The sequence below is a fragment of the Ictalurus punctatus genome, chromosome 18, assembly GCF_001660625.3.
Source record: "Ictalurus punctatus breed USDA103 chromosome 18, Coco_2.0, whole genome shotgun sequence".
NCBI lineage: Eukaryota > Metazoa > Chordata > Actinopteri > Siluriformes > Ictaluridae > Ictalurus > Ictalurus punctatus.
This window is the reverse complement of record NC_030433.2, coordinates 2,925,246-2,949,966: the sequence shown is the minus strand read 5'-3', so window position 1 is coordinate 2,949,966 and position 24,721 is coordinate 2,925,246. Positions and strand designations below refer to the sequence as shown.

The following is a 24,721-nucleotide window of genomic DNA, read 5'->3' as shown; positions in this document are numbered from 1 at the left end:
ACAGTTGTACAGACTCGTAGAATCTGTTCTAAGGCACACTGAAGATGTTCTGGTGGCTAGTGTCGGTCCAACTCAACAATAAGGCACTTTATGCTCGTTTTTTTTTTCTTTAATATGTCACCTGTCTGTATATTGGCTATATTCATTTAGCCAATCCAGCCTACTTTATTTCACAAAGTATACTCAATCGGAAAAATAAATAAATAAATAAATAAATAAATATCACAAGATCCGTTTGGTTTAACCTGGTTGACAGGTTATAAAAGCCTTGTTTTTTTTTTTTTTTTAATTATTATTATTATTTGTCAATACTAGCAACATTGCAGTCACATAATGTAAATACTGTTTGTTAAAGTGTATTTTAAACATTCTTGATATTGTTACATTAAGAGTGCAATATGTTGTTTTTTTTATTCTGGCTTTTTATTTTTAAAGAAAATCTGAATGGAATAAACGGACAATGGAAACAAAATACGTGTGCAAAAAAAAAAAAATCAGGTGTGAGTTGAATGAGATTAAAATTCATTAAAACACCATTTTTATGGATGACATTTAAAAAAAAATTATATCACACACATCACATGATTCAGTAGAAACACACAAGACATTTGACAACTGGTTGCTCAATAAAGTGCAACTGCAAAGAAGTGAAAACTTCAGATGTAAAATATCACAACGTCTGACAGCTGTTTTAAAAATCAAACCCCTTTTAAAATGGAGACTATGATTTAAAAAAAAAAAAAACAACAAAAAAAAACCACCCTTATCATCAAAACCAACAATCATCGACAATCGGTTTGATTAAAAAAATAAATAAATAAAATAATGCACTCAAAAGCAACAGATTTGTGAGCACATTTTTGTACTACAACCAAATAAAATTTACCACAAAACTAAACAGACATTTAAGACATAAAGCACAATATGCTTCTGAATAGACCACCGGTTGGTGGTCCAACGCCACCAATCATTGTGTTATTCGCCTTTAAGCAATTCTTTTTATAAACACACTGCATAAAATGGAATCAGAATTTGACAGCACTGTGATATAATGCTAAAATAGCTAGATTAAATTTTTTAATGCTATTTGTGCAACAATTCTCTCTAGTCACAGCCATTTCTCAATTTTAAAACGGACATCCGCTCAAGGTAACGCATATCATGGGGGGAGATTTGGTAGTCCTGAACAGATTTTATGCACCTAGAGTTTGGGACATAACTGTAATAAAAACATAAGTTAGCATTCGGGACAGAGGCTAAATTTCCGCATTGGGCCTCATTTATCAGGGAGGATAAAAATGGATTTATTCATAAATCATTAGCATGAGTGTTTAAAAGTGTTGAAATTTGTGTTTTTATGGGAAAAAAACCCCAAAAGAAATTGGAACGTTCCTATTATACTCGTGCTCCTGAGTGCGTGTAGATTTACGTATACAAAGATAAACTAATGTAAACCTCGACTTGATCAACTTACATGGATTTCTGCACTTTTATATCTGGAATACACTGTTGAGTTTAAATTGCTTTTCTTTTTTTTTTTTACTATGTTGACAGCGTTTAGCAGACGCCACTTATAGAAATGCTTTGGATCCTCATGCTAGGTCATCAGGTCACAGACTAAGAATACTTTCAGGAACATTTTGTGAAAACGTTTTGTGTCACATTTCATGTTACTGGACTTAATTGAAGAGTATTTAAAAAAAAAAAAAAAATGCAAGCCAGAAATCAAGATAAATAAAACAAATCATACAAATATGTAAAAAGAAACGATGCTGTATGTAAGGAGGACGGGCCAGTCTGTCTGTGCAGAGCCATAAGCTGTAAACAAATGCTTTAGCTTATGGAAGATTTAGCGCTCGATTTTTATTATTAACATTGTATATTATTTATTAACTTTTATTCTTGGCCTTGTAGTGTGTCAAAAAGCTTTCACTTCAGTTTTTCAGTCTTTATACCCTGATCGTTCATTTCATGCTCATAGCCGTCTGTACACTCCAACTTTTATGGAGTTTAATGGATGTCAGTAAATGCAAATCAGCTATGTCGTGCACGCGCGTGGTAATTTACAGTTAACTGGCAACACACGCAAGCACGAAGAAAATCGGCGTTTCCGGGACGTTTGTAAATCCAGCGGAAATTTTTAGCTCGGTTTGGTGTACACAGATTGTTTGAAAACTGCAGCTCATGATCAGATTCGCTCATCTTGTAGAACCTGGTTTTTTTTTTTTTTTTTTTTAGCCAATATGAATGGAAAATCTTTGCAGTAATTTGTGAGAGTATCTAATTAATATTCTGTTTTTTGATGAACATAAAACAAACGAACAAACAAACAAAAATTCTATATCTGTTCATTTAAAAGCACAATAACAACCACGTTTCACAACAATCAGAATGAACACTGAGTTATATAACGACGAACACAACAGTGTAAATTTCCCAACATTCAGAAACACAGGATTTATGGAAACACAGCAATATTTACGTTAAGCCTATATAAATTATCATAGTAGTATAATGCTCGTCAGCGTCATGAACCAATAGCATTTATTCAATTACACACAATTAGCTCAAGACCTAAAAAAACAAAACAAAAAAACTTTCAACTTGAACTGATGAAGTGATGACACAGGATGCCACTGTTTGCGTGTCGTTCAAGCTTATGTACAATTTGAGGAATTTGTAGCTAACAATTCCTTGAGGACTCATAAATGCACTATATTTATAAACACAATTATTAACATTAATACAAGTAATCAAGGAACGAATGCTAGCACGATACAGGAAATGTATGACATATTAGAGTCTTCATAGAAAGTGTAAGTGACCGTACGAACTGCATGCAAATATTTACCAGCTACAACACGAAATCAAGCCATTTCTGCTTGGCTTAATTGTTCTTAGTTCTGCTTCAAATGTAAAGTAAAATGTAAGTCTTTCTACTGTGACCCAGAGGTGTGAATAATACTGCATTAGGTCACATGACTGAAGTGTTTCACGATCGGTTCACTGATGCAGACGCTGCGTTGACATTCGGGGGAAAACATCCGCTTTCTGTCGTGTTACGAGCTCAGCAGAGGCTGGCGTTCATCAGGAGTGCTCCGCTGTTACACACACACACACACACACACACACACACACACACACACACACACACACACACACACACACACACACACACACACACACACACACACACACAAAAAAAAAACAACATTTCAGAATGTCAAATCTAATCAAGGGGTCAGTTTTTCTGTATAAAATGCCACGAATGTGATGTATTAACATTCAATCATTGAAATAGGTTAACCCATCAGCTTTTCCATCTACAGGAAGCAAATCTACAATTTTATTTATTTATTTTAAAATAAACAATCTGCAGCGTGAAATACTGAATTACACTCCCCATCTGCCCGATTGTCAGTGCAAAATGCAACAATTTATGTGGATTAATACATTTTTAGAGGTTTTTACCACTTCATATTTGAATCTTGCAAAGATTACTACAACCAGTGTTACCTGATCAGAAACATATAAAACGCTGTTAGGAGTAATACCGAGTTTCACTGTTATGAGTAATAAGATTTTTCTATCTCTTTTTTTTTTTTGGTGGCGATTTTGTATTAAATTATACCATTTTATACTAATGTTAATATTTTAAAGTATTGTTTTCATATTAAATATTTAATATGTAAAAGGTTTATAGGATGTAAGTCATTATTAATAAAAATAAGTCACTGAATTTAAGTCAACATTAGTTTTAAAAAATGTAACTACTACTAAACTATTAAACAAAATACCATTAAAGAAAACTACTTTCGTAGCTATTATTATTATTATTATTATTATTCATAATGTTGTCTTCCAGTACATTTTCCAATGATTAGAAATCATATATTTGGCATCATTTATTTATTTATTTTTTTAAAAGATGTTTACGTTAAGAATGATGTTTTATTTGCTGTAAATATTATAATGCACTTTATTTCTCACCTCTTTATGACACATGAGCACGATGAAGACAAGGCCTAATAAGATGCCGAAACCAATAATGATGAAGGGCACGTTAATCACAACGTTGGCCTGGGTAACCACGCCTTGGAGCTTTTTGGCTGAATCCTCATCGATTAGGACGCTCTGATAAGTGGAAAGAAAAAGGCATGGGACATGAATCCGAGGTCACAAGTCACGGCATCCATCTGAAAACAGTCTGATGTAACACTTAGTGTAGCCTCTACAATAAAAAACATACAAATATTCTTGTTTAAAAGAATTCTTTGCAGCATTTCGATCGGTTAATCCCACGAAAGAACTCTTTAACTGTGCTTAATTAAATAACGGGTCACTAACTGCAATACGACATTACTGACATTTATCAGATAATCTGTCACAGCATGAGAATATTATCAAATGCTTATGGGAACCAAATGAGACACCTAAACTAATGCAAGATGTTTATATTCTGTACACTTTTACTGGTTCTGCACACTTGTTTTGCAACTATATGTCTCATCTGCATTTCAAGCCCTGATTTGATCCAAAATCCATCCAGACAAATAATAATAATAAAAAAAAACCAACCAAAAAAACCCCATAAATAAATATCTACAGGGTGTCTTGCTAACTGAAAGACTGACGCTAAATTAATTTTGCTTGCCTTGTACGTGCAAGGTGAATCATTTGTGTGGAATCGACTCCAAAGCTTTGGGGTTGACTCTTAATATTCAGTGCCTGGAATCAGTGAATCGATTCTTTCTAGGATCGACTTCGAGGTGAACCCGAAAGTAAGATGGAGACACGATGGCACACCGTTTATTAAACACCGACTGTACATTGTGTGTGAAGTGAACAGGCGCACTGATTGAAATGGCTTCACTACTCGCTGCCCAACACTTCATAATGCTTCATGGCGTATGAGTATTGAAATAAGAAAACGTTAATTTCGAAGACGAATTGTTCAATGAACACCATGTTCATCTTCAAGCCATGAAGTTGTCCTACAAACTACCAACTTTTGTTCCAAAGTATCATGAGATAATACATTCTGACAGGGCAGGAAAGATAGATAAATATAATCATAAATGTGCGATACAGCTGGAAAACTGGATAAGATAGGACAACTCAATACGCCATGGTGAATAAGCATGGTTCGGCCAGGGACACTGTGTTTCCATTGTTTCTCACATTCCCACAAATGATAGCAAGTCGAAATATTACTCACATGAAAACACAAGTTAACACTAACACATGGGCTACACCCTGTTGACAGTGCTTGGTGAGAGCCAATTTCAACTGACAACTGGACAATGACCCAAAGCACTGCTCCAAATTATACAAGACCTATTTAGGGAAAAAGCAGTCAGCTGGAATTCTGGCTGAAATGGATTGGCTAGAGCAATCACCGGCTCTCAACCCCAGTGAGCTGTTGTGGGAGCAGCATGACCGGATGGTACAAACAAAGTGTCCAATCAAGCCAATCTGACTTGAGGGAGGCGCTTCAGGAAGCATGGGGTGAAATTCCTGCAGATTACCTCAACAAACTGGCAACTAGAACGCCAAAGGTCTGTAAGGCTGGAATTGCTGCAAATGGTGACTTCTTTGATGTTCGATGAGCGTAAAATTTAAAGCACTAATTTGTTATTTCAAGCAGATATCATTATTTCAATTTTCCATTCATTGCGCAACTTATTTGATGAATAAAAGTATGAGGTTTCATGGGAAAAAGTTTTTAGTCCAATTTTTTTTTTTTTACACAATAAAGTATCTGATCTGACTCGTGTCAGGCCACCAATTCCAACCTGACACCATTACACAGGTCTGACTCAGTTCTGAATGACTATTACACAAATGTCAGGGCAACATATTATAGAGCATTTTATTTCTTAATTTGTAAACAACCAAAAACATTTGACACACGAGATGTAAGTGATTGCTGTATTTTTATTTCATTCAAACATTATACTGTATTTTGTTTTTAAAATATATGCGTGGACCAATTTTATTTTTTTCGAGGAATATTCAGAGTGTATAAAGAGAAAGCTTGATACACTGACTGTTCTTATTATTGGCAGATATTCTGCCAGATGAAACGTTCACTTGAGCAGTCCGAAGTATTAAATCAGCATGTGGTTATGCTAATTATGACTATAAGACATTGTTGTTTATAGCAGGTGAACAGCACGCTCCATTGTAAATAAACCGTTCTGGATTTGTTGAATTTCTATTCATAATTTTACCCTTTAGTCCACTTGGCAGTGAAGGTAAATCGTGACCTTGAGGGGTCCAAATGGCTGGAAGAACCCAGGCTATTATCTTTAAAAATATCTGAGACGCGACAGATGAGGAAATGATCCCGGGAAGTCTGGACTAACTGTATCATAGTAAAACAGCTGCCTCCGTGTCTGATGGCGCAAAACAAAAAGGGTAAAGGACACATGTCCTTGAGCTTAGTACATAAACACATGAGATCTTAATGAACACTTCCTTTTCAGAGAATTCAAGAAGGTGAAAGAAGTGAAAGCAGTTGGGATTAAAATGTCCACGAACAAGAAATACATTTATTTTTTATCAATTATTAAAACTAATACATTCTACTCGACTGATACTTGATTTACTCGACATGACACATCTGCTTTTGTAGCCAAGTAGGAAATCCATCCAAATACAATACAACCTCCCATCACGTCCCATAAAATTTGATATGTTTCTGCAAGTGACTTATTCATACATCCAATGGATAATGTGAGATCACTGACGACTAGGGGCACTGTCTACAATATTTTTCAAATGGGGAAATTTTCCACCATATTTGATAGTTTTTGGTAATGCAATTTGGTAAGGAAATGCACTGTATGAATATCTGGCACTGGCCTATTCAAATAAATCAATTGCATGAACCCGTTCCAGCTAAAACCAGTACATTCACTACCTTATACTGTGCCTTATTTTGCCCGTCATTCTTGACAAGCAACCCTTGAGGTCATAGCACAATATATGCCAAATCTTTAGGTTAACTGCAGAATCATTATGGTATGGGAGACTGGTCTCTGTTCACACACCGTTTTCTTTTTTCTCTCTTTTCCCAACTTGCTTAAGAAATTTCCTTTGACATACTAATCACTGGAAAGTGTTAAAATATAAACAGCTCTTGTTAGGGGCGGCTGACATTGATCATAATTTACAGACCAATGAGAGTGGAGAAAAAAAGCCAGGTTACATAATAATAAGATAAAGACAAAGAACTGAAGAAACAGTGAGGTTAAGCACATAAGCAGCTGTTTAGACTGATTAACTAACAAGGTTAATGACTTCCTGGGTATCTGAAGAATGCATTCACATACTATCAATAGAGTTGGCCGACAGCGTTTGGCCAACACAGTACAGCTACATCATGTCTCACTATTGTTTGCGCTGTTTTTAGTGGATAAAAGGTTCAAATACAAGCATATCGTTCCGTTTAAATGAATAATAAATAAATTCCCATACATTTTATGGAAATGCTTCATCTGTGTATTTGTGGCCTTTATCTTACTTAGACACAAGTGCATATTTCCTGATTTTAAGTGACTATTGTCCTATATTTATAATGATTTATAATCAATCACAGTTTTGTTAATAGTTATCAGACAGTTTGTTCCGCTGCACAGAAAAAAAAGAAAAAAAATTCCATTAAAGGAACTACACTTTATTTTAATAGACATCCACTGTAACTCATACATAACATATATATTTATATATATATAACCTCCACTGTGCTGGGAAGGTTTTCCACAAGATTCTGGAGCATGGCTGTGGGGATTTGTGCTCATTCAGCCACAAGAGCATTAGTGAGCTCAGACACTGATATTGGGTGAGGAGGCCTGAAGTGCAATCAGAGTTCCAGTTCATTGGGTGTTGAAGTCAGGGCTCTATGTGGTCCAATCAAGTTCTTCCACTCCAATTGTCATGGACCTCACTTTGTGCACAAGGGAATTGTCATGCTGGAACATGTTTGGGGCCCCTTAGGTTCACTGAAGGGAAATTGTAATGCTATAGCATACAAAGACGTCCTATACGACCGTGTGCTTCCAACTTTGTGGCCACAGTTTGGGGAAGAACCACATATGGGTGTAATGGTCAACTGTCCACAAACTTTTGGCTATACAGTGTATACATACACCTAAACTTCAGAATAAAGATTACTAGCAATTGATTGATTTATGTCAATAATCAATCAATGAAAAACTGCTAGACATAAATCAGCTATAAAAAGGCACATATATAAAAGTCTATTACAAAAATTCTGAAAATTTTTACCTCATTAATGTACATCACTGGATAGACCAAAGTTCTGACATCACCAGTTTGGCTGTAAGGAGAAGAAGAAAAATAAACATACAGTCAATATCAAATTACAATTTTTTTTAAAAAAAGGATATGGATATTGCACAACATGAAACACCAAAGATTCAATTCACTTTATAGTTTAATGATGAAGTTTGAAGTATGAGTTATAAAATTTTTGACGTGTTTTTCTGGATTTTTTTGTTGTTATTCTGTCTCTCACTGTTCAAATACAACTACCATTAAAATTATAGACTGATCATTTCTTTGTCAGTGGGCAAACGTACAAAATCAGCAGGGGATCAAATACTTTTTTCCCCTCACTGTATATAAACCTGACGTTTATGTCTCAGCCAGAACTACCGTTATTAAAAAAATTAATCCACACCTTCTGACGAGAGAATTCAACTGCACTGTAGTGAAAATGTATTACTTGTATTACTGCACTACCAAATTGTATTCATTAGATTATTAGTGTATTTGCACGACAAAACGTGAATTTCAGATAAAATTCTGAGGGAACAAAAACAAATATAGCCATAACAACTAAAATTTGTTTAATTACTAACTTTATTAAGCTTAGAAAGTGGCATATAGGTTCTGTGGTTAAACGTTTGCAGTTATATGATCCTCTAGTCATTTGTATACAGGACGTTGGGTCTATTTTGAGAGATCAAAACCTGAGCTAGAGTAAGGGTGAGGGTTAAATACAACATTATGGGACATTTTTAAATCCTTGTTTATGGTTAAACCTCTCCTCACTGCTTTGTGTTTAGCAACACACTGAGCAGATAATCCTTAGGGAGTTTTCTTTCCATGAACACGCACCTGAAGACGCAAAGATAAATCAAACAGATGAGCTCATGTCTGGTATGTGCATGTTGTGAGCTATATGTTAAAACAATGTTGTACAGGATATGGACGTCCCACTTCCTCCGCACTGTTCATACTTCCCCTCGTTTGATCTTTCCGACATATGTTTTTGTAAGGACATGCCTATATTCCCTTTCTCACTCTCTCTCACCCACACCCACACACCTATAAAAACATCCCCCAGCCCCCACCTCCACCCCCAGAAAATGGAGGCCTAAATGCTGCATTCGATGCGGTCATCTAAAATGATTCGGAAACTATTTATGTTTTCCTTTAGTGTGATTCAGTGACTGACTCCATATTCTGAGCTGCATCGCTCAGTGTCGAGCCCTACAAATATGTTGAAAAAAACGAAAAGCTGTAGAATCTTGCCTGCCCAAGCGTGTGACAGGGTAGCAGACATTGTACGGGAGCTCAGAGCCATTCCAATAAAGGTGATCGATTGCGCCGGACTTAGGCAACTCCCTGTCATGCTCACCGTGAGGTCCAGTCTCTCCACATGCTCCAAAAGCATGTTTGCTTGATGCCTCGTGGGGGCACAAATCAGCCAGTCATCCAGGTAAGGCAGGATGCGCATTCCCCTGGACCACAGTGGATACAGAGCCGCATTCATGCACCTTGTTAAGACATGAGGGGCCAGGGACAGGCCGAATGAAAGAACCTTGAACTGATGAGCTCGGTACGCAATAGCACGAGGAAGCACGGAGGAAAAGTGACATCACCGCGGATTGGGCGGTCAAGCGCGTTGAGTGCATGAGGCCTCATTTCGCGTTGAGGTTTGTACGTCATCTTTTGTAACTTACCGCACAGGCACCATATCCGAAAATGAATGACTTCGAGGCGACTCTTGCCGAAAGGTCCGATCGTACAGGCATCTCTATGATCCATCCATATAACCAGATAAAAATAAATAAAAATGGTAAATGGCGCACTTATATAGCGCTTTTATCCAAAGCGCTTTACACTGTGTCTCATTCACCCATTCACACACACCAACGGTAACAGAGCTACCATGCAAGGCGCTAACTTGCCATCCGGAGTAACTTGGGGTTCAGTGTCTTGCCCAAGGACACTTCGGCATGTGGAGTCATGCTGGCCGGGAATCGAACCGGCAACCCTAAGATTAGTGGACAACCCGCTCTACCACCTGATCCACAGCCGCCCCCTATGGCACAAAATGCATGGAAAGGGTTTTTTTTTTTTTTTTTTTTTTTTTTTTTTTTTTAAAAATAGTGATTTCGATTTGTTTTGTACATACTGCTGAAAGAATAAAGCCAAAGCTGAAAGTTTTTTGGGGTGTGCACCATAATTTTCCTTCATCAGTATCTCACTACACTACACCGTCAGACAGTGATTAAACCTCATTCTGCTGTCTTTATAAATGGAGACATTTACATTGATGGGCGGCCATACCGAGTGATCATTCTGTAATATCTTTCTTTTGTACATAAAGAGACATTTGCACTGATGGGCGAACATAATCACCTGATTTTGTAAATGTGAGAAATGACATTTGCAGGAAGCTCCCACTTTTTGCTGATGTCTACAGTAATTGCTAACATTTACAAAATGAACCTACTGTAAAATACAAATAATAAGTCTATTTAATGAAAGTAAAGGTCCATGTTTGATACAAATCTTAATGAAATGAATAAAAAAAAAAAATTGAGGTTGTTCAATTTAGTTTGATACATGTTCTCATACTTATAGCTATATTTTGTTGTAATGTGACAAGTGATAATCTCAAGGTTTACTGGGTTTTATATGATTTTTCTCATACTGTGAGTTTAGTGAAGTGCACTGAAAACAAACGTCGCCAACAACAAACACAACAATTCCTCCTCAGCATTCAGCAACTCCAAGCAAGACGCCATCTTAACCTGTATTAATGCACTCAATTAGCTAACTAGCGCGGCATAGGTTATTATATTACGTTAGCTACCACCTTTTTTCCTCGTCAATTAGGCAACCAAAACATGAGATTGGGCAGCACACTGGAACTTTTGCTTGCAAACTTACAAAATGTATGATTTGTCCACCCCTGATTACCATGGACTGATTTTATTTCAAACTCAACTGCAAAAATGTACTCAATATGATTCAAGAATCCTTTACTTAAAAGCAAGACACCTACAACAACAAAAAACTGAACTACCTCTGAATAACACAAACAACTTGCTTTTTTTTTTTGTTTTGTTTTTTTAAAATCAAATTGTTGTAAATCCATATATTTCATACTCAAGCTGGTGTAGGTTTAGAAATCATCATCACAAAGTAATTCTACATTAAGAACTTGTCTCTAGGTTGACAAAAAGTCTTTCACATAGGAGTAAAAGAGTTTCTGTTAATTCCCCAATTCATTTTTCATTTCACTGAAACTACACGGCTGAAGAATACGTTTTTGTTTTGGCTCATAACATATGCTAGGCTAATTAATCTGAAATGTAGCATACATCTTAATATAGCATACAAGCTTAATGTTCCTTTTTTATTTCTTTGGCTTAGTGAAGAATGATGGAATCATATTACTGAATTAAAAGTTAATCAATTTGTAACAGATGGAGTAAAACAACTGTTAGTAGAATACTCAGGCAAGTAGGAATTAATTGTTTTTATTTATTACTAAGGTGACGGAATTCAGTGCACTGGTCTGGATGTTGGTCTACAACCACAAGTTTAGTGCGCTGTAAATCATCACAGCTTGCTGTTTGAAGTTGTTCTGCCTTTCAGACTCTGATTTATCACTGTAAAGGTGTTCAGCAGCTGCTCTGATATCAGGCTCATTGCACATTTCTGGCATGTCTGACTCCAGCGTGGAAAATGACCTTCGACTTCTTAGACACCCAAATAAAACACAGTGGCAATGCTATGTGGAAGTTCTGAGAAGCTGGAAGCTGACTAATCAGCACTGTTACACATTTCAAAACAGGGTTTGATTGGAGAATTGGGAACATGCTTTTTTTTTTTTTTTGAAGAATAAAGCTCTTACAATGTCTTGACAGATTGCATGGCTTGTAAGCATACAGCACATGCGTATAAGCACAAATCCCCTAGCCCCCCTACCCCGGCCCTTTACAAAAAAAACCACACACACACAAAAAAAAAACCCCCACACATACCTGAAAGCTGGAAGCTTCTCAATATATACGTTCACCTGAAGACGTTTTGCTGCTTGCACAACAAGTCCAGTGAGCTTTGGAAAGAAAATGGAAACATTAATACATACAGTATATAGTAAAGCATAAAGTCCTAATCTATGACTGTCTACAAAATCAATTCCCTGTGAATTAGTCTTTATATTTACTTTTACTAACTGAAATGAACCAAGTGAATTAAATCACTGCAGAACTGATAAACGTTTTAGAACGAGTACAGTAATGTTGTGCAATTACAATTTTAGACTTTACTAATGAGTTACATCATACTTTTTCATTGTTTATTATATTGTAATCACATGTTAAAACAAAACAAGTTAGTTCCTTTTATTACTTACGTCGTAATAGCTATAAAACAGTCGTTCTCTAACCAGCCTCCTCCATCCAAAGTAAATCATTAAAAAAAAGGAATGCCTTTTGTCATTATACATAGAAAATTGTAGAAGTCTTCAACCGTAAAGGTTTTCCTTAAAAGTTCCAGCTTTACCTCCGTTACGAAGTGCAGACGCTAGAACCCCGTCTATAAATATTCAATGAATCTCCTTATACACTATATGGCCAAAAGTTTGTGGACACCTGCCATTACACCCATTTGTTGTTCTTCCCCACCAAGATGGAAGCACACAGTTGTATAGATCGTCTTTGTATGCTGCAGCATTACAATTTTCCCTTCAACGGAACGAAGCGGTTTAAACACGTTCCAGCATGACCGTCCCCCCGTGCACAAAGCGAGGTCCATGAAGACACGGTTTGCCAAGGTTGGAGTGGAAGAACTTGAGTGGCCTGCACAAAGCCCTGACTTCAACCCCACTGAGCGCCTTTGGGATGAATATGAACGCCAACTGAACCCCAGGCCTTCTCACTCAACATCGGTGAATGACCCGACTAATGCTCTTGTGGCTGAATGGACAGATCGCCACAGCATCGCTCCAAAATCTATTGGAAAGCATTTCCAGAAAAGTAGATTATTGCTGTTATTACAACAGCAAGTGTGGTATTAAATCAGGAATGGGATGTAAAAACGCACGTGATTGTGATGGTCAGGCGTCCACAAATCTTTGGTCATACAGGGTACAAATTTCATCATGTCAACAATATATTTTTTTTGTTAACTAATATGGTTTTTAATTTGTTATTTTAAGTTTAAGATTACATGGAGCATCCATCGTTCAAGTCCCTGTGACATAGCTGCTGCTACAGAATTTATAATGAGTGCATTAATTTGAACCTGTGATTTTCCACTATTGGAACTACTACAATAAAAAGACATAATATATGCTTATATATATATTATATGATGCTGACTGTTTGTTAGTCGTTCTCCAACAGCACGTATTGTACTCTTAGAACACTGTTAATATTTAACTACTAAACATAACTAAACAAGGTTTGGTTATTAGGGCAGTTGATAGCTTATTCTTATCACCTTGAGCTCAGCGCAAACTTGAAAACAACCTGTCAACGGTTATGTTGACCATGTCAGTGCTTTCCATAAAATACAGTAAGCAAATAACCAAATAGATCCATCATTCAAAAGCCAAATACGATATATTCCGATTGAAATGGCAGATAAAGCGAGTTAGTAATACAAAACTGAGCACTGCTCGATAGTGTGAGATAAAAGCCCATCTTCTTACCTGTACACCATAATGTAAAACACCATAATGTAAAACACCATAATGTCATGACACGCTGAGTGCTGATAAAATTTGAATCAAAAGTAATCGACTTAATAAACTGACCAATCTCAAGACACAATAAACCGATTTTCATACCCGGGTTCCTGGAATATTGTATTTAAAAAAAACAATAAAAAAAAAAAAAACAAAAACCAATGTCATTTATTGCTAAGCTGGAATATGGTGACTTTACTGAACAGTTTTATACACCACCACATTGGATTAAAAAGAGGATTAATATGATGATATAGTGTCTCATTTCATATTTAATTACTGGGTAATAATTTAGGTTTAGGAATATTGGGGTGCAACATAATAGCAACACAAATTGCCTCATATTCAGTGTTTCTATTTTTTCAAATCTAACGTGATAATATACAAAAGGTACAAAATAAGGTGGTGAAATTGTAAAGTCTTTCTTTCAGAGGTTTCGATTTGTATCTTGAATGCTATAGGAGCATATAGTAACAGTTGTATATCGCCCTCTTGTGCTAACAAAATAACGTACATTATACATTAGCTGTAGAACAATGGTTGATGGTTCGAAGATTGGTCTTAGGGCCTGAATTACTAAGATCGAAAATGAAAAAGCGCTAATTTGAGCTTACTTATAACTCAAGTATGAAACATATACTGATTAATATTAGATTTGAACTCAAATTGAGTAAAAGAGCTTAGAGTCGTGTTGTGGCACTTAAGCTCTTGGATGAAATGTTCAGGTTTTCTACCAAAGCATTAGAAGACACAGTGCTAGGATGTTAGAAAGAAAAAGCCGGACAATATACTAAATGCAGGAGTGACAAAATGTAGATATAGTTTAATTATTATTATTATTTTTTATAAAAGGCATGTACATGTACATACTGGGTTGATGTCGATGGCTGTTTCGTGCTCCTCCTTCGTGGGTCGCATCCCAAATATATCGTCAGCAAACTTCTCATCAGCCTGATAGAAATGAGGAGAGGACATGATGATCGGAGCACCTACGGAAAAAGAAAGATAAAGACAGGCAAATGGAATGAGAGAGACAGCCAAAAATGCCCTACATGTAAGAATAAATCACAGAGTAATGTCTTTGACATTGCTAATGGGTAAGTCTAATAATTTTCTATGTAAATAATTCAATTTTAAAAAAAAAACATATCACATTAACCTACAATATCCATGTTACGTGAACGTATTTTCACTCCATCCAAATACAATAAATGATCACCTCTGAAAGTCCAAAAACATTTAAGAGAACTATTTAAAAAGGCTACTTTGGTTAAGTATAATTTGTAATAAAATAGTTTGGCATGATTTTTGTGTTTACGTTCATATGAGGCAAAATAGGATGGCTTTAAAATGATTGAAGTCACTGAAAATCTTTTGTTGATGCATTCTGATCTCTTCAAATGTGACAGAAAACAAAAGACTTTTATTTTAGTTTTTAAGAAGGCGTAGGCTTGGTATTGAATCATAAAGACCCCATTGTACCTTAACGATGCAATGAAAAATTCGGCAGCCTACTCATAAATATTGAAAGAAATCGTCATTTTTGAGCCTCTGGTTAAGTTTACAAATTTAGACATCAAGGTCATTGAATGGAATATTCTTTAGAATTTATTTTAAATTTTTTTTTTTTTAATAAAAGAAATGGTTGTGCATGACTGATCTTACATCAATTTGATAACAGCATGTGTATAAACACTTTCATTTTCTTGTCAGTGGAAAGGGGCTATCTTCGACACACACCTTGCTTGCAGACACTGACGTTCAGCAGACCAGAACTGAGGCAGTTTCCTCCCACACAGAATCCAGCATTATCCGGATTAATCGTTGAATTTGCAAAAACTTTGCTGGGAGGGACAAAGCGGTAAGCAGGAACTCCCTTGACGCTCAGCTCCGACTCAAATGTAGCATAGATTGACCTAAAAACCACATACATAACTCTGTTAGTCATGTTATAAAGAACTTAAAGTAACCCCGCCTTTCAATTATACTTTGTTAACTTCATTAACCCCAATTATTCATGTGATAGAATTATACTTGACCCAATTAACTTAAAATAAATTGTATTGTGTGTAATACACTCATCGATCGAAGTTTCGCTCTTATTTCTAAAAGGCCGAGGTGTTTTCTCAGACACAAACATGCTACACAGACCTAACGCTAGCAGATCACAGAGAGGGTAAAGTGTTAACTTTGCTATAGCACTACATTTCATTATTGAGCAAAGAACTTAAGTAAAACTTTTTAAAAAAAATTTTATGTGCTGATCTGCAGCCCCCTCCGAAACTATTGGAACGGCAAGGCCAATTCATTTGTTTGTGTTATACACCCAAGACATTTGAGTTGGGATCAAAAGATGGATATGAGACGAGTGTGTAGGATTTCAGCTTTCATTTCCTGGTATTTACATCTATATGTGTTAACCAACATAAAACATAGAACCTTTTGTATCCGACCACCCAATTTTTAGGCGAGCAAAAAGTATAGGAACAGATAAGTCTTGAAGTAAATGAAAGTAAATAACACTTAACATTTGATTGCTTATGCCTTGCTTGCAATAACTGTATCAAGCCTGCGACTCACTGACATCACCAAATTGTTGGCTTCTTCTTTTGTGTTGCTTTTTCAGCCTCTTTCAGTTGTTTGTTTTGGGGGGTTGCTATCTTCAGTCTCCTCTTCAAGAGGTGAAATTCTGTTCAGTTAAGTTAAGGTAAAAGTAAAACCTTCCACTTTTCCCCCCTGATAAAGTCTGTTGCATAGTACACCAGTGGTTTCTTTCTTTTTCAGGACATTCCAAATTGTTGCATTGGATATGCCCAGTGTTTCTGTAATGCCTCTGATTGATTATCCCTCTTTTCTCAGCTTCAAAATGACGTCCTACTCTCCCACAGACAGCTCGCTGATCTTCATGTTGGCTTATCCTTTTAAACAATAAATGCAGTCTTCACAGGTGAAACGGAAGGCTGTAACCAAGAGCAGATGTTCAGAGCTATTTATTGTTTAAACAATCAATCTAACAGGACACACCTGGGTAACAAGGAACACCTGTCGGTCACATGTTTGTTTCCACAATATTTCTGCTCGCTTACAATTTGGGTGGTCCGATACAAAATGTACTATGGTCTATGTTAATTTAACACATCTACATTGAACTACCAGGAAATAAAATCTGAAATTCTAAACTCATCTTATGATCTCAAACCCAAATGTCTTCAGTCTACAGCAAACAAAAAAATGAATTGGCCGTGCTGTTAGAGTAGTTTCAGAGGGGACTGTATACAAAGTTAGATAGTTTGCCTAATAATGAACCCGGTACACAAAGACAGCAAAGAAAACAACTACTCGTTCTTAAAATATCGAGCGAACGGGAATTTCATCACTAAGTGGAGGAAGCAGAAAAGGTCACAATAATGATCATGTGCTTTAGAGTCAGAGGATTTCTACATGACGGACATGATGGTGCCTCTTCACCCAGTATTGAGAACATGTGTTAGTCTCGACTTGGAAGAACTTTTCCACATAAAGAAATATACTGTGGAACATTACATTGGAAATATTACTGTTATACTATAAGCATTATATAATACCTATGTAGATAATGACATCATAAAAAAAAAATAGTGCGTCTGCATGTTACTTGAAATGTGCGACAAGATTTTTAAAAGACAGTGGTCCACGATTGACAGAAATCTGTGACATTCCAAGGTGTCAAACTGTCACTGGACAATTACTTCTTTTTCAAAATGTGCATTCATCTCGCTTTATCTTTTATTCATGAAGATACCAGCTTTTACACCTCACAAGCCCAAAACACTCCCCCCCCCTTCCTTTTATGAATTTCTGTCTAGATTTGCAAATGTGTGTAGAGGTAAACTGCACTACAGACATGACCGAGATCATTATGCTTCATTTTCACCTGCAGAGATCTGACGAAAACATGTCGAGCTTCTCCGTCTTGGTGACGATTGGATGAAAGGATGCTCCATTCGTTCCATTGATCATGTTACACTGATCTGTGGTCCACCATTCAAGAGAACTGCCAATATAAAAACAACAGAAACACACACAAACAACAGATAAATGAATGAATGCTTAGAAAACACATTTACAAAGAAGCATTGCATGGTAATTAGAGGAGTAAGAAAATTTCATTTAAAAAAAAATTGCCTTCAGTAGAAAAACAGATCAAATGTTATTAAATTGCTGTTTTTCCCTTTTATTTGTAATTCTTTACACGTTTACCTCTGGTTTCTCCATAGATCAACTCGAGCAAAGTCCTGATAGTTCTGTTTGCCGGTGTAAAACACATACTCGCCATCACCTGTGCCATTCATCTGAAGCCAAATACACAAGTAAATAACAAACGCAGCATGAAAACACTCAGTCTGCTTAAACACGTCCAAAACCTTGCTAGCCGAGTGTGATTTCCACACACAATAAATGTCAGGCTTTGATCAAGTTGTTATATAGTTGCGTGCCATAGAAAAACGTTCGTAAAACCTAATCAAGCCGTTTTCTCCCCTTTCACTTTTAAGGGGTAACCAGAATTTAAAATATTATTACTTTACTTGTGACCGAAATACGTACAAAAGAGAGACGTATTTAAGCAATATCGCATAAGCAAGAGTGCCGATATACTAAATACCGGCACGGCTGTAAGCACGAGACCGTGTGCTGATATTCAGTATAACCGTATGATTACAGGCGCGATATTGCTTTTATATAACAGTTCTAAAAAGAAGAAATTTATATAGAGTAACGGACATTTAACGTGGCCAAATGTTCGGTTTATTTTTGTACTTCTAGTGGCATTAGATCCCGGAAGCCACACACACACACCACACACACACACCAATTAGAAATTCATTTAAAACAGGATAGCAGTAGGATCATTTTTTGATTCCATACATGATCCAAAAGTAAAACACTAAAGAACTATGAGACTTTTCAACCTTACACAACATAACCTTAAAACAAAACCCGAAAAAACTGGCATTAGCACATTTTTTTGCTTTGCAGTACATGCATTCTCATATTTTTGTTGTATTAATTTTAAATACTATATTTTAAATAAAAATGATAAATGGTATACTCTATAGTAGTAAAGTCTGAGTTGGCTACATGAGGAAAAGATTGAGGAAAAACCTAATATTGAACAAATGTCACATGACCTTTACCTTCCGAGTTAATTGGTTAAAGCGATAGTTCACCCCAAAATGAAAATTCTGTCATCAATTACTCACCCTCATGACGTTCCAAACCCCATAAGACTTTCATTCATCTTCAGAACACAACGAAGACGAACAAATGTCTTATGGGTTCGGAACGACATGAGGGTGAGTAATTGATGACGGAATTTTCATTTTGGGGTGAACTATCCCTTTAAAAACCCTTTTTTTCTTGCTGTATTAAACTAAACAGCAACATAAACTCGACTTAGTAAAATAAAAGAACTTTACAAAAAATAAAAAATAATAATAATAATAATAATAATTCCCAAATTTCCTTAGGATAATATTCTATAAAAAGGAAGTCTGTTAATACTGTTAATATGATTTTTAAAAGCTGTGTCACTTCAGTAAAAATCATGTTCCTACACTGCTGTGATAAACTACTGAAAGTTTATTCATTTTATCATACCACCAATTCATCACGTTTACCTTATAAAACAGGCCGAAGTTGGGGTCCAGAGAACGGTCGAATGCTTGAAGATCTTTGAGTACCGGGTCCTCATAGCCCCAGAGCAGCTCTCTCACTGTCCAGGTCCCAAAAAGCCCCTCTTCTTTACCTTTCATCAAATCGGAGATTAGACGGCTTAAGGCGGAATTTTGAAACCTCTCCATTACTGTCTGGAAGGAAATCACACACACCAAATACACAGCAGCTGTGGTTTAATACAAACTGAGACCTCTGTATGGGTGGAAGTAAGTAAATGTTATTTATAAAGCACATTTAAATTCAGTTTACACTGACCAAAGTTCCGTACAGAAACAATTATAAAATACAATCAAATAAAAAATTAAATAATCCCCATCCCTGAACTGGCTACATCACTCTCTTCACCAAGAGCTGGTGTGTGGTGGACGTTCTGGCGCACTATGGCTGCCGTCGCATCATCCAGGTGGATTCTACACACCGGTCGTGGTTGACGAGATTTCCCCCATACACTTTGAGCACTTTGAGTGCCTAGAAAAGCGCAATATAAGTCTAAGGGATTATTTTAAAAAAAGAAAAGAAAAAAAAGGGATTTCGTTTTTCTAAGATTCAGCTGTCCAGTCTCTTGAACGTCTTGATCTGTATCTGCATGATTTTATGCACTACACGGATGCCATATAATTGGCTGATTGGACAACTGCATGAACGGGCACCACACACATGCATAATATAACATTTTATTATATATTTTTTATATATACACAATTATCAACACCTGATAAAGCAGATGACTAAGAGGGAACTAGGTGACATTTAGTACACAGCCAGTGTGTCTCACCATTGCTGGGATGTTGACAGTCCTGATTATGTCATCTTCAGATCCTCGTGACATGTTGGGCTCGAAAATATATGTTTTTGGGTTAACAGCAGCTACTTTGGTGCCATTGTCCATAAAGTTTACTCCCTCCATAGGTCGATACTCTCTTGGAAAAAAAAGAAAGAAAGAAAGGAGGTCAAAAGGAAGTTAAAAAGCACAACACAGCACACAGTAACCTCAAAGCCAGCCTCAGGAACATGGTAGGAGATCTGGTGTTGCTGACTTTATAAAGGTTAAAAGGAACTTCTACAAAATCATTTTCTATTACCACAGTCCATATACTGTGATAAGCAAATATTAAAATATGGGTGTTATTATTAGTATACATAATAACCAAATTAACTAATTAGTGAGAAATCAGCGATTTTTGGTGGTATAAACAGGTGGGGTAGGTTCGCTAAAGAAGAAACCAAAAGAGATTTTAATAGCGTGTTTCTACCGCAGTAGCAAAACACACTACAAGATGTAACTTGCTGAAAAAATGTTGCACATGCAGCTTTAAGAGCCAGCTACTCTGCAAGACTGGCTTTTATTCAGCTTTCCTTTTGCTTTCATTGATTACCATAGAAAATAAGAGAAAGTAATATGCTCTACTGATTGTGTGTCATGTGACACTCCCTCAAACACAGTTAACATGTGAAGTCTAGTACCAAACAACAAAACAAAGCCTTTCTAGTAATGGTGCTGTAATTTGTAATCTAGACTTTTTATTTTTATTTTATTTTTTTATTCACATGCATCATTGAGTCATTGACAGTGGAGCTTCATTTCTGTACTTTCTTACCATGAAGGAGTACAAATATTGTGCAAATGTCTTTCTGGACTATCAGAGCGTGAAAATCAGAGCAGAATTGATACTTTTGGTTTGGTTTAGCTTCACACTGTACATAATTAAACATACCAAAAAACAAACAAACAAACAAACAACAACAACAAAACATTGGTGGAGGGGCATTTAGGTCTGAAAACACTGATTCGGCCCTCAATAAATTACTAGATAATTACAGAAATGCCAGATTATACCAGCGTATAGAATCCAGCGTTGATTTTCTATTTTTTGCTCCGTCTGTCCAAATATCCAGAACTCACTGCATTTCTGCAGAGCTGCAGCTCTGTCCCTTGACTTAGTTTAGCAGCTCACATCTACAAAACCTGCTACCTGCTACCCAAAATTCACAATATGTTCGGTTCGCCTTCTGCAATTTAGCCGACTCATGGTCGAGTTGCTTTCTAACTGCAATCTAAGAGACCATCTTACTCAGATGCTCGCGGACTGGTTATTTTGATCCCCACCCAAGTGTGATTGCTGTGAACATGGGACGCTGTGTAAAACTTAAAACAGAACATTAAATAAAAACAGAACGCAATGATTTGTAAATCTCATAAACTCATAGGTTATTCACAATAGAACATAGAAAACATATCAAATGTTTGAACTGAGTAAATGTCACGTTTTAAGAAAAAAAATAAGGTCAATTTGAATTGGATGGCCACGACACGTCTCAAGAAAACAAAAAAAAAAGGCTGGAAAAGTAAGTGTTACTAAAAAGAAACAGCTGGAGGGAACAGGTCAGTAATATGATTGGGTATAAAAGTAAAATCTTAGAGAGGCAGAGTCTTTCACAAGTAAAGATGGGCAGAGGTTCACCAATCGGGTTTTATTTCCAATGAGTGGAAAAGCTCATCACGTGTAATCCGCGTGACTGCTCATTACCTGTATGTGTATGGGCCGAGCTCAATCACCGCAGGTCTGTCTCCTGACAGCACTTCCTTAGGATTCGTCAGATTGAAGAAGTAAAACTGCATGTAGACCGGTGGAGGTGGATCCTGCCACAACGCAAAGGCCTCTGTTCCATTTTCCAGCACCACTTCCTGTTGGTAAAAGGTTAGCAAACATTTATCCATGTGATACAATGATTTCGCAGCAGAGAAAGCTTGGTGAGTCAGCAAATAGACATTGACCTAAAAATATAATACTAAGAAAATATATCTCTAGATTGATAGATAGATCGATCTAACAGATAATAGATCTCTCATTCACAAAATGTTGTAGGGGGTTATGAATGTTAATCACAATTCTGACATTTCCATTCTCTCAACAGAAACCTACGTAAAATATTACACCAATTCTTCTCATTTAAGTATACTATAAGCTAAAGCTAAATCCACCATCAATTCCTATTCCCTATAATGGTGAAAAAAAGCTTTACTTCGTATCCCGAGTAGTTTACTGTATGTGTAATAAGCAGCAAGCTGTGAGTTAGCTTCTATTCGCAATATAATAGAGAGTATTATTACACAACAGAGAACATGGTATTCACGCCCTATTTAGTGTACTGCATGTCCTTTTGTCATAATATGCCAGTTCCCTTTTCCCAAAAAGCAGCTCATGACTAGAGATTGCAGGAAATCATTAATAACGATAGCCTCAAACAAAATTAAGTCACGAGGTTATAATCAATTTTAGGTTATATGGATAACTTCGGGAAGTGGTGAAGCAGGAATCATCTGCTCCTATATACTGTATAAACAAGACCAAGGAGATGGGGGTGGATTTTAGAAGGACAAGAACTGCAACCAAACCCATAAACATCACAGGTGGAGAGGTTGGAATTGTCGAGCACTACAAGTACTTAGGAGTCTACTTGAACAAGAGACAAAAATTGTTGGTCTCTTAAAAGAGGCAGTTAGAATTTGAATGAAATTTTAAATGTATGGAGTGGTGAATGCGGACTTTTTTTTTGATATGATATGAAAATAACATTTATTGAAAGGCTAAATGGCGGGGCTCTGCTCCCCCTGCCCTTATTAGTGCATGTCAAGGAGTATGAAGTAACATCCTAATTCATCACAGTTGTGTAAAAAGGGGCAGCAGGAATCAAAGAAATAAGTATCTGATTCATGGAACAGTCATACAACATCAAAACCTGAATCAGCCTCAGCTACTTGGACGCGAGACCACGCCCACCACCCTTATTTACACATCATATGCATAAGGTACACCCCTATTTACTCTCATACATATACACATAACGAGGGAATTTCCCCAGTGTACGATCAATAAAGTTTTATCTTATCATCTCGTTTGCATAATGTATGCAGATGTCCACAATAGTGAGCCAATAAAAGAAGAGCATTCAAAAGGCTTCCAAAATAAAAAGAAGATCAAAGCTAGAAAGTCGGAGGAACCTAATTTCAGTGAGCTATAGGTGTTGCAAATAAAAAAAGATAGTTATGGAAGCGCTTTTTAATTTTTTTTATTTCTAGTTTTATAAAATAAAATAAACGTAGTGGAGCCATGCAAAACAAATAAACGACAAGTTTAGCTCATATAAACAAAACGCTGAACGAAATAAATCAAACACAATGAATACAATCGCGTGTTTTAGTGTTAATATTAAATTGTTCTGTGATCTGAATTTTGAAGAATAAAGGCCAATGGCTTTACACACTAGTATATACTGCACCACTTGTGTAACAGTGAGATAGTTGATATTCGGCCACACCTTCTGTGATATATTAATATAGTAAATATTATGTTCATCTACAAATGCATTTATTCATGGCTTTGTTTATTACACAAATCGATCCAACAGATACCAAATGCTACAACAAAGTGCCACAATCTAGGAACATGTATAACAAGTTTGCTCTGATTTACTTACCCTTTTTATCCTGTTGTACAAGAGGTTTTGGAAAACCTGAGCCAAAACCATCGCAATTCCAGCGATTAATATTAGAATAGAGAGCACCCCGGTGCTGTACACGCAACAAGACTTCATCATTATTATAAACTGTTGTTTACAAACGGAGTCAGCCCGAAGTGCCTCTCTGTTTCTGTTTAGGTTCAACAAGCGCTTGTGACGGCCCAATCCTCACTACGCATGCGCAACATTTATACGCATGCGTATTGAGGTGGTCAACAAGTTCGTGACAGCGGCCATGATGATAAGGTCAATAAGAGAAGCTATTTCTTTAAACAAAAGTCCACAATGTCTGTCACATAAACATATCAAATGACATAGAAACAGTTATGTTTAACGCTAAATGCAGACATATTTTAGAGGTAATCAAAGCACTACTATCTGAATTATTTGTTACAATACTGTCACGGAAGTATATGTATATACGCTAAATCAGTTTTTTTTTTTTTTAATTGCAATTTCAACATA

The 24,721-nt window shown here is 36.3% G+C and overlaps 1 protein-coding gene across 1 annotated transcript; it reads right to left on the bottom strand.

The window, feature by feature from the left end:
- Positions 1-2,257: 2,257 nt before the first annotated feature.
- On the bottom strand, positions 2,258-24,418 carry scarb2c (scavenger receptor class B, member 2c). The gene is made up of 12 exons (XM_017492184.3): positions 24,215-24,418; positions 22,264-22,421; positions 20,511-20,655; positions 19,678-19,866; positions 18,260-18,351; positions 17,934-18,053; positions 15,761-15,936; positions 14,891-15,009; positions 12,312-12,385; positions 8,293-8,344; positions 3,991-4,134; positions 2,258-3,101 (listed from the first exon to the last, which is right to left on the bottom strand). Exons 1-12 carry the CDS (start codon positions 24,332-24,334, stop codon positions 3,060-3,062), a joined length of 1,431 nt encoding a protein of 476 aa, XP_017347673.1. The 5' UTR covers positions 24,335-24,418; the 3' UTR covers positions 2,258-3,059.
- Positions 24,419-24,721: the final 303 nt, after the last annotated feature.